The 9,967-nt window shown below is 53.2% G+C and overlaps 1 protein-coding gene across 1 annotated transcript; it reads left to right on the top strand.

Annotated features, from left to right (window-relative positions):
* The first annotated feature begins 300 nt into the window (after positions 1–300).
* LOC138414219 (keratin, type II cytoskeletal 71-like) lies at positions 301–8,391 on the top strand. Its single transcript, XM_069541235.1, has 10 exons — positions 301–330; positions 2,603–2,817; positions 3,569–3,629; positions 4,158–4,253; positions 4,607–4,741; positions 4,940–5,065; positions 6,478–6,517; positions 6,573–6,681; positions 7,381–7,385; positions 8,180–8,391. Exons 1-10 carry the CDS (start codon positions 301–303, stop codon positions 8,389–8,391), a joined length of 1,029 nt encoding a protein of 342 aa, XP_069397336.1.
* Positions 8,392–9,967: the final 1,576 nt, after the last annotated feature.

Raw genomic sequence — 9,967 nt, 5'->3', positions numbered from 1 at the left:
AGGAAGGAGATGGCTAGCAAAACTCAAAGGAGATGGTCCCGGCCACGGAGCTGAGCAAGGAGGAAGTGAGGGGGATGGGGCTGCCCAGGAAGGCACCTCTCTGGTAGCCAAACAGCAGGATGGGAGTAGAGCTGAGTGTCTGGCAGGACAGTCCTCCTTGGACTTTATATCCCAGCTCCTCTGGGGTGAGCTCACCTTCAGCTTTGCCAGCTGCAAACCTGCTGAACAGCTGTCCTGCCCCCAGATGTGTGGCTCTGATTGTGGCCAAGTCCCCCAGGGACTATGCTCCAACCAGCTAGCATGGGGCTGTGTAGTCTTTCCCGAGAGAAGGTAGGTCAATCTCTACTGGCAGAGGCTTGTCAGGGTTACTGGCAGGAGCTCCAAAGAGAAGACAGACCCTTGCTTCTTACTCCTGAAGGCCAGCTTGGTGCTATTGCTAAGCCTGGGTCCATGCAGGCTGTGCACAGGGAAAGCCAGTGAGAGGGAGTCTGCCCCTGATAGGTCAGGGAAGCTGTCCTCCTCCCATCAATTTTAAGCTGATTTCTCCGCTAGTCATTTGACAGGTGGATTGGGAGCATCAGTGTGTGGTCATTCACAGGCGGCTTGGCCACGGGCATTAGTTTTGGTGGGCTAAGGACTCTCTTGAGAAGCAGAAGAGTGTGGTGGGGAAGAGGTCTCCACAGCGTTGTGAAGTCAGACCTGGCTTCCACCTTGGCCCCATCACTTACCAGCTGTGTGACTTTGTGTGGCTAAGCCAGCTATGTGGACACGTGGAGAGTCATTCATCCTGTCTACGCCTCTGTTTCTTCATCTCTACAATGGAGATACTAACCTACCTCTTGGGGTCATTGAAGGATTCACGAAAGAAAATCCATGTGGAGATGTTGGCACGATGCCTGGCACATACTAAGTGCTCCCCAAATGGCGGTTATTGTTATTGTCGTTTTTATCTCTGAGAGCTAGGGTAGGGGTGTTGAGAAGGAGAAGAATCAAAGGTCTGGAAGAGGCCTCAAGGGATCATCCAGTCCAGATAGGCCCTGACTTTCCATAGATAAGAAATGATTGCTCCCATTTTGCGGGTCGGCATAAGCATGGAAGTAATGCCGTGCCCAAGATCATCTCCAGGGTAGGGAAGGTGAGGTTGGATGACCAGCCTCCTGCCTCCAGACCTAGTACTGGGGACTGGAGGGCTATGCTGGCCACATGACAGTGAGGCACCAAGGACAAGTCAGCCCAGGACAAATCCTATGTTGTGATGGTCAGTGGCCATCAAAGTCTCACCTGCCCACAGCTCTGGACCCTGGCTCGGAGGATTCCCTGCTGCCTCTGCTCTCTTCAGGGGCTGGCATCTTCTCTGTGGCTTCTTACCTCTAAGCCTTTTACCTCTAGGAGATCAAAGTGTTCTGAAATTTGAGGTCTGGGGGGATGGGAGTGGACTGACTTTTGGCTGGGCTGATCAAACCTCATTAAGGAGTAAAGTCTGGAGACATGGAGAGAAAGACAAACATGAAGACAGTCACCTCTGTGAAAAATGTGGTCTGCCTGGGGTGAGAGGGAAACAGGCTCAAAAGCCTGGAGGGTTCCTAAATAATTTTATTCTCTAGAGGAGTATAATCCCATAACCCCAGGCAGCCGGAGAAGATGGGTGCATCCTATCGGTCATCCAGATGTGGAGTTCAGATGTGTATTGTGGTGTCCTGGGTGTAGGGTTTTCTCTTTGGTCAATGCTTAGTCTTATGAGTAGACATGAAAAAGTCAGGACTGGTTAAACCAAACCAAATGCTGGAAGATCTGCTGGACGCAAGCTGTTTGGTGACCAATCCCATCTCAACACTGAATACCAGACGGTTTTCTAATGTCCTGTGCTTCTGACTTTAAGGAACACAACCTTGTTTAAACAGTAGCTGCACTCATGTACGATTAAGGGAAGTCACGTTAAAGAAAAGTCCCAAACCAAACAAGAGAGGTGTATGCAGACCCACCAGCTCTGGTCAGTTTCCCGGCCCAGTGAGGACACAGTGGCGTGGGGAGCTCCGTCTGTCCGTCTGGCTCCGTAAGCCATGCTTGCTCTAGGGAAGATGGTTCTGAGGAGCAGGACAAAGGGAGGAGGAGGAGGCATGAGCAGAGATGCAGTTGGGGGCTGATGCAGGAATTTAGAACACCCAGAAGTCCTTGGTCCGTTGAGCCTCACTGAGCTTGAGATGTTAGAAAATGAAGAGCAGACTCCCTTCTTTAGAGTGGTCAACCTTTTCAAAGATGAACCCTGCCTGGCTCTGTTCCAGTACTTTCAAGCTCACCCCTGCCCTGGGCTGGTTTGGCCACAGCGGGTTCAGAGTGATCTGATGCATGGGTTATGGGGACACATATCTGTGTTCAGTTCTGGGCTCTGCCACTTATTAAACTATTGGACCTTGGAAAGAAGCCCAACTTCTCTATGCCTCAGTTTTCTTTACACAAAATAGGGTTAATGATGCACCCACCTCATGCAGATGTTGTGAGGGGTAAAGGAGAAAATGCAGGGGAGCGCTTTGCAAAGCTCCCTGGGAGTGACAGGTGGGACTGTTTTCGTGGTGGCTCAACACTTCTGGGTGTTGGGCTCCAGGTGTGGATCCTGGAGCAGCAGAACCAGGTGCTGGGGACCAAGTGGGAGCTGCTGCAGCAGCTGGACCTGAACAACTGTAAGAACAACCTGGAGCCCATCCTCGAGGGCTGCACCAGCAACCTGCGCAAGCAGCTGGAGACGCTGTCCGGGGGCCGGATGAGTCTGGACTCGGACCTGAGGAATGTGCGGGATGTGGTGGAGGACTACAAGAAGAGGTGAGCTGGGAGGGGACCCCCTGTAGCTACATGACTGTCCCTGTCCCTTTTGAGCTTGTTAAGCAGGAGTGGGCAGCTACCCCAGCTTAACATTTTTGGAGGTGGAGGGAGGCAGTGTTCCTTGTCATCCCAAGCAGAATCACCCCCAAGAAAAAGGAAACTTGCTCTCCTCCTCCAGCCTGGCACTTAGGACGATGTGAGATTTCCTACAGGACATTCATGCCACACACTCCTTCCTCATTTTTTAAAATTAATTAATTTATTTTATATTTATTTTTGACTGTATTGGGTCTTCGTTTCTGTGCGAGGGCTTTCTCCAGTTGCGGCTAGTGGGGGACACTCTTCATCGCGGTGCGCGGGCCTCTCACTGCCGTGGCCTTTCCCGTTGCGGAGCACAGGCTCCAGACGCGCAGGCTCAGTAGTTCTGGCTCATGGGCCCAGCCGCTCAGCGGCATGTGGGATCTTCCCGGACCGGGGCACCAACCCGTGTCCCCTGCACTGGCAGGCGGATTCCTAAACACTGCGCCACCAGGGAAGTCCTCCTTCCTCATTTTTGAAGCTGGATCTTCAATAATCTTCCAAAATTGGTGATCACATCTCCTCCTCCAGGAAGGCTTCCTTACCTGGCTGGCCCTACTGGCCCTGGACTCTGCAGCCCTGCAGCATCTGTGCCCTTGCTCAGGGTCTTCCCTGGGCAAACGAGGGTTCTCAGTGAGACATATTAACTGACAGAGCACTGGCATTCCTGCAGGTATGAGGAAGAAATCGACAGGCGGACAGCAGCAGAGAATGAGTTTGTGCTTCTCAGAAAGGTGAGTTGTAGGCAGGTCTTGGATCTGGGGCTGGCCTGGGACCTGGAGGAGCTGAGTCTGCCAGTGTGCTCTGCTTTCAAAGAAAGTGAACTGAATCAGAAATAGCGAGGGGAAGGCAGGGGAAAACCGCGATGCAAGAGTATCCAGAGAAGGGAATAAAACCGGCAGAGAGGATGATGGCATTCTTGAGTGTTTAATGGCGTCGCGGTTTGTCCACAGTGAAGAACAGTGGAGGGTGACACACAGGGGCTCTCCCTGCAGTTGCGGGCCTGGCTAGGATGTCACAGTGATGACTGACAGCAACCTCGATGGGTTCCCTTCCTTAGAGGGGCACCCCATCCCTACTGCCGAGGGAGCCCATTCTCAGGATGGAGCAGGGCTGGGCCTTTTGCTCCTTCCTCCCCTTTCCCACGAACCTCCCAAAGAGAAGAGGTGGCTATTTCCCCATGCAGGGGACCCAGGCTGGGGTGTGTGTTGCCTTCTGGCCTTCACTGGCAGTGATTTGGGGATGGCTGGGATATCTTTCAGGACGTGGTTGCAGCTTATGCCAATAAGGTGGAGCTGCAGTCCAAGGTGGACTCCAGGGACCAGGAGATCATGTTCTTCCAGTGTCTCTATGAAGCCGTAAGTCCATCTCTTCATTCCACCCCTCCGAGGGCTGCCAGCGGGTAAAACTCTATTCTGGGGCCGGGAGGGGCACACAGGCCCCAGCTCTCAACCACTCATCTCCATTTCAGCCCTCAGAGGCTCCTCATCTCCTCTCTGGGTGGGAAGGAAATGGTCCTGGCCTTATCTCCATAGCAGCAGGACTCTGTCTGGGGCCTGGAGGGAACTCGCTTTGCCCAGAGAGCAACAGCCTTGGTTTGGAGCCTCTAAATTGGCATCACCAGGATTTGCTTACCTTGGGAGGGAGGTTGTTGGCCTCCATCAGTCAAGTCCTGAGACCATCACTGTTTCCCCTTCAAGGGATCGCTCAGATCCAGTCCCACATCAGTGACATGTCTGTCATCCTGTCCATGGACAACAACCGCGACCTGAACCTGGACAGCATCATTGATGAGGTTCGTGCCCAGTACGAGGAGATCACCCTGCAGAGCAAGGCTGAGGCCAAGGCGCTATAGCAGACCAAGGTGAGCTGGGCTGAGGCCGGCCCGGGGAGGGTGACCCCAGTAGGCATGAGGGCTGGGCCGGAATGTCTAGTTAAATGTCCAGCGTGGCCTGCTCCCATGACATCACCAACCCCAAGCCACCATGTACTCCCACGACACGCTCATCACCCCCATCCATGGCTCCGCCCTTTGGGTCCCCAGTTCCAGGAACAGCAGCTGGCAGCTGGCCAGCATGGGGACGACCTCAAAAACACCAAGAATGAGATCTCAGAGCTCACCCGGCTCATCCAGAGGATCCGCTCAGAGATTGAGAATGTGAAGAAGCAGGTGAGGTGGCTGGTTGCCTTTGCATGGGGTGGACAGGCACAGTTGGAGGGGGATGAGTGAGCCAAGAGTGTCAGCCTCCCAAATCTCTGCCCAGGGGAGGAAAGGGACCAAAGAGGTGGCTGTGTCAAACCCTTAGAACAGGTGTCCCTGGGGCATCTCATCTGCAACTCGCCCCAAGGACCCCTGATTTGAAGACCCCTCCCCTAGGAAGACTTCTCTCACCCAACAGGGTGGGCTAGGACCACATCCCTCTGCCCCTCCTGCCCTGATCAATGTGCTCTCCTGGCACTTGTGTCTCCCCTGTACTTGTCAGGCTTCTGTAATTGCCAGACACCTGCATGTCCCTTCTTCCACTGGACCAGAGGGAGGCAGAGAGCTGGCTACTTTGCTCCTGTTGTTTGCCCAGCGTCTAGTACAGTGCCTGGCACAGAGTAGCTGCTTAATAAACATTTGTTGATTCAGAGATTGAGGAGAAGGGGGTTCAGAGAGCACCCCTTCACATCTGTGGATATCTATTAAGGCCTTACTCGGAGTACTGCTCCTGGGAACATAGGGAGCAGTCTCAGTTCTAGTAGGTGGGGAGACAAGATTCTCATATACGTTAACAATAGCAGCATCTCCTGTCATTTTATCACACTGAATCCTTCCAAAGACCCTGTGAGGCAAGCCTTACCTGTTGTTACAGATGAGGAAACGGGTTCAGAGAGGTTAAGAGTGTTGCACTGCGGTAAGTGGTGGAGTTGTGATCTGAACCAAGGTCTCCTGACTCCTGGTCCAGTCCTCTTTCCACTCTCCCATGGGTTTTAACACTTAGTAGCTCTGGGACATTGGGCAAGTTACTTGTCTGCACTGCACGGGGTGTTGTGAGGACTGGATGAGTCAAGGTATATAAAAGCCGTGTGTAGGGCTGAGCACAGTGCCGGGCATATGGTAAGCATTTGGGAAATTGTTTGTCCTGGGATATCTCCTTCCCCATTCCCTCATCTGTGACTCCATGCACCTGAGCAGCCACTGTTGTGGTATCTGCAATACCATATTCCAGTGATCTGTCCTCCTAGACTTTAAACAACTCAAGAGCGGAAGGCTGAGCTTACTCTTACTCATTTTGTATCCTCAGAGCAGGGTGGCCAAATAAATGACTTTGAAAGGTACTCAGTGGCACTGAATTAGCCATCAACTCAGGGGGGCAGGATGCACTATTTTTCATCACCACCAGTGTCTAAACAGAGTGGAGGTAAAGCTAAGAAAGGACTTGCCGACCCCAGAAGGGGCTCCAACTAGAAGAGGAACAGGGAGTCTGAAGGGTGGAGGTGGGCATCTCTGCTCCAGAATCTCAAAGAATGAGTGGGACTTGGATGTGGATGATTCCAGTGAGCACTTCCAGTTTCCAACCTCTGTAATTCCCCATTTAGGCTTCCAACCTGGAGACGGCCATCATCGTTGCTAAGCAGCGTGGGGACAACACCCTCAAGGATGCCTGGGCCAAGCTGGATGAGCTCCTCCAAAGACAAGCTGGCCAGGATGATGCACGAGTACCAGGGACTCATGAGCCTGAAGCTAGCCCTGGACATGGAGATTGCCACCTACCGCAAGCTGCTGGAGAGCAAGGAGTGCCGGTGAGGGAGCGATGCTCTGGCAGGAAGGCCACAGGGGTTTGGGAAGGACCAAAGGAGAAAGCCTAACACATCTTAATCCAGAAGAGATGAATTCTTGGGGAAAGAAGGGGTGGTGATGCTAAGAATAATAATAGAATTAATAATACTACACAGACACGAGTGCTTACCTCATACCAGGCACTGTGCTACGTTGATTGGTTCATTCAGTCCTCACCACTTCCCTGCCTGTACCTGGGTACACTACCCAACCCCCCCCCAAAAAAAAACATTACTCTGTTAGACCTTCTTGTTCTCTCTTCCTTAATTGTCCAGGTAAAAGATGAGCTTGTGAGTGCTGTCCCAGGGCAGCCACTCCAGCATCACCAATGCCCTTGGGAGAAGGAAAGCCTCGATGCCTGGGAGGCTGACCCTTGGGAGGTGTGCATGCCATCCCCACAAGTACTCCTCATGAGAGCTACTGTTTGATGGATTTTTGCCTGGTTACCCCAAAGATTCAGGGGTGGCCCCCATAGCTTCTGGAGCTCTGCTTGTGCCAAAGGAGCCCTGGTATTTCCATAGGTGCCTACTGAGTTCAGAAACCCACATTAGGCCAGTGGGGGCACTAGCTTTGAGGTTAATAACTCGTGGGTTGAATGACTGTTTGTTCTTATTTTATTTCTCCCCTAACAGGATGTCATGAGAATTTCCCTCCCCTGTCAGCATCTGTAAGTACTTGTGTTCTTGGACCTAGAATTGTAGAATGTGTGGACTTGAAAGGGCCTTAGTTATACCCTGTGTGTGGAGATGAGGAATCTAAGGACCAGAGAGGGGAAAACTTTGCCTGAGATCACACAGCCAGATGGCAGGGCATGTCCAGCAATCAGGCCTTCTGACTCCCAGCCCAGCACTCCTTCCTTTTTATCATTCTGTCTCCCTGTTCTGAGGGCAGCTAGGAAGGTTATCACCATGGTGATGGGGAACCAAAGGACACAGTGCAGGAAGGTGAGTATGGGTGTGTGTGAGGCCTGGGGAGCCAGGTTGCAAGTTATGATGAGACCTGGGCTGGGGAATTGGTAAATGGGGGACCTCGGAGGTCAAGCTGAAAGTGTTAGATCTCTGGATTTCTCATCAGGGCTGAGTTAAATCATAGCTTCCAAAAGATGCCATCTGGAGGACAGACGGTAGAGGTTGGAAGCTGGGAAGTTTAGAAAAAAGACTAATAGAAGAGACAGAGTGTTCAGAATGACAGGTGGGTCCATTGGTACCTGGACCAAAGAGGTGGACCTCTGAAAGTTAAGAATCAGCTAGATTGGATGTAAGCTGGGCAAGTCAAGGGCAATGCATGGAGGAAGCTGTCTCTGAGATATTTTCCCCAGTGGGGACGGGGTTGGCTGTGACTGGGTCCCCCACCAAACCCATTGTTCCAAGAAGAGCCCTACCTGTCCTGGGGAAAGGCGGCCTCGTCTGGTCCCACTCCCAGCTGTGCTTGTGGGGTGTTGACCCTGCTCTCCCCCTGCAGCCACCATTAGCAGCACCAGCGTCAGCAGTGGCTATGGCTTCTGGCCCAACTCGGTCAGCGGAGGCTATGTGGTCAATGGCAGCAGCTGCATCTCTGGAGTGTGCAGCATCCGTGGCAGGGAGGGTCAGAACCAGAGCAGCACCACTGACTACAAGGATGCCCTGGGGAAGGGCTCCAGCCCGAGCGCCCCCTCCAAGAAAGCCAGTCCATAGAGAGGGCTGTCCTCCCACCACCTCTTCGTCCTAGCTCTGGCTCCCACGTGCAATCTCCCTAGCCTGCTCTCAGCCCCACTCCCACCCTGCTGGCCCTGCTTTTGTACCTCCAGTGCTGGACTTGGCCACCCACCTGTGTCATCCTGAACCTGGACAGGTGTGGATGACTAAGCCTGGTGAAATTCGTCCCCGCACACGCTTGGGGTTCGCCTCCTTGGCTGTGGTCCCCGAGCCATGCCACCAGCTCCCAGTCTTCGATCCTCTGCACAGCCTCTGGCTCAGTCACTAATTACTCTCTCTGGCCCCGTGGGTCTCAGACGGAGGCCCCCCTCTCACACTGGGGCCTTTGTCCCAGCTCCTACTAACTACCTGTGGTAGGAGTGGCTCTGTGTTCAGGAAAAGGCAAATGAAAGACAGACGACCAAGCGAGGCCATCCCCGCCCCTCCCTGGCTGGCTCATGACTCATTCTGAGTGGACCAAGTACAACTCAGGGTCTCTTTCTTCATTCTCCTGCACGCACAAACAGGGAAGAGGAGGCCTGTTCGTTTCTCCTTTCTTCTTAAAGGCCTTCCCTCTGCATCCTCAATAAACAGCAATGATCTGATGCCTTGGCCTCTTGAGTAGTTAAGGTGTGCACAAGGACCTCAGTCCAGATGCTCATGTGAGCAGACACCACAAACCCACACGGACACACTACACCACTGCATATCGCCTGTGCAGCCTGTATTTCCAGGTTAATCTTCTCTGTAGAGCAGAAAAAGAAGACGTTCTCAGACCACACATAGCAGAGGGGCTGGAAGCACTTCTGGGGCTGCAGGGAGGTGAAGCGCGGAGAGTTTGGGAAGAGGGCAGGAGAAGGCGTGGGGAGAAGAAAGGAAACCATAGAGAGGGGGTGTGTACAGCCTGGTTTGTTGTTTTCAACAAAAGTGTTATATGTGACCACTGGCAGAAACGGTCCTGCTCCTGACAGGGGTCCTGGCCTCTTCTGGAGAACTGGATCTTTCCTAGAGGGAAGGTAGGGGCTTGGTGGACAGGTATCTGCCTTTGTTCAGCCTGTTCCTCACTCTCACCGTCCTGGCCTTCTGGGGGCGGCGTGTCTCCAAGGAAGGGTGAAGCTGGTGGGAACCACAATGCTGGCCCCACTGTTAGAAAATCTAAGATAGGGAACCAGAGTTCTGCGAACCTGAGCCTGGACTGAGGGGGAGTGAGATGGGGGAGGGGCAGATTGTGAAATTTAGTGACTATGCAGTTGGTACCTCTCCAGACACCTGTTCACCCTGGAACTACTGTTGGGGTGGCCAGTGCTGCCCTGTGGTGAGGAGGGCTGGAAGGAGGAGAGATGGACAGATTCTCCAGTGACCAGCAAGAGCAAGCAAAACTCAGCTGGGAAGTCTTTGGGAGTCCAAAGGGTTTGCAGAGATGGAGGTGGAGGGATTGGAGGATGGGATGGAAGGGCTGCGCTGAAGGATTGAACCTGAGAGTAGTGGTTGGGGCTTAAGACAAGGCTGCAGGGCCAGGCTTGAGCAACCCACTCCAGGAGGCGACCATCAGCTGCCCTCAACCAGGAAGTCAACA

Source organism: Delphinus delphis, chromosome 11, assembly GCF_949987515.2.
Source record: "Delphinus delphis chromosome 11, mDelDel1.2, whole genome shotgun sequence".
Lineage (NCBI taxonomy): Eukaryota > Metazoa > Chordata > Mammalia > Artiodactyla > Delphinidae > Delphinus > Delphinus delphis.
This window is presented reverse-complemented; position numbering and strand designations above follow the sequence as displayed.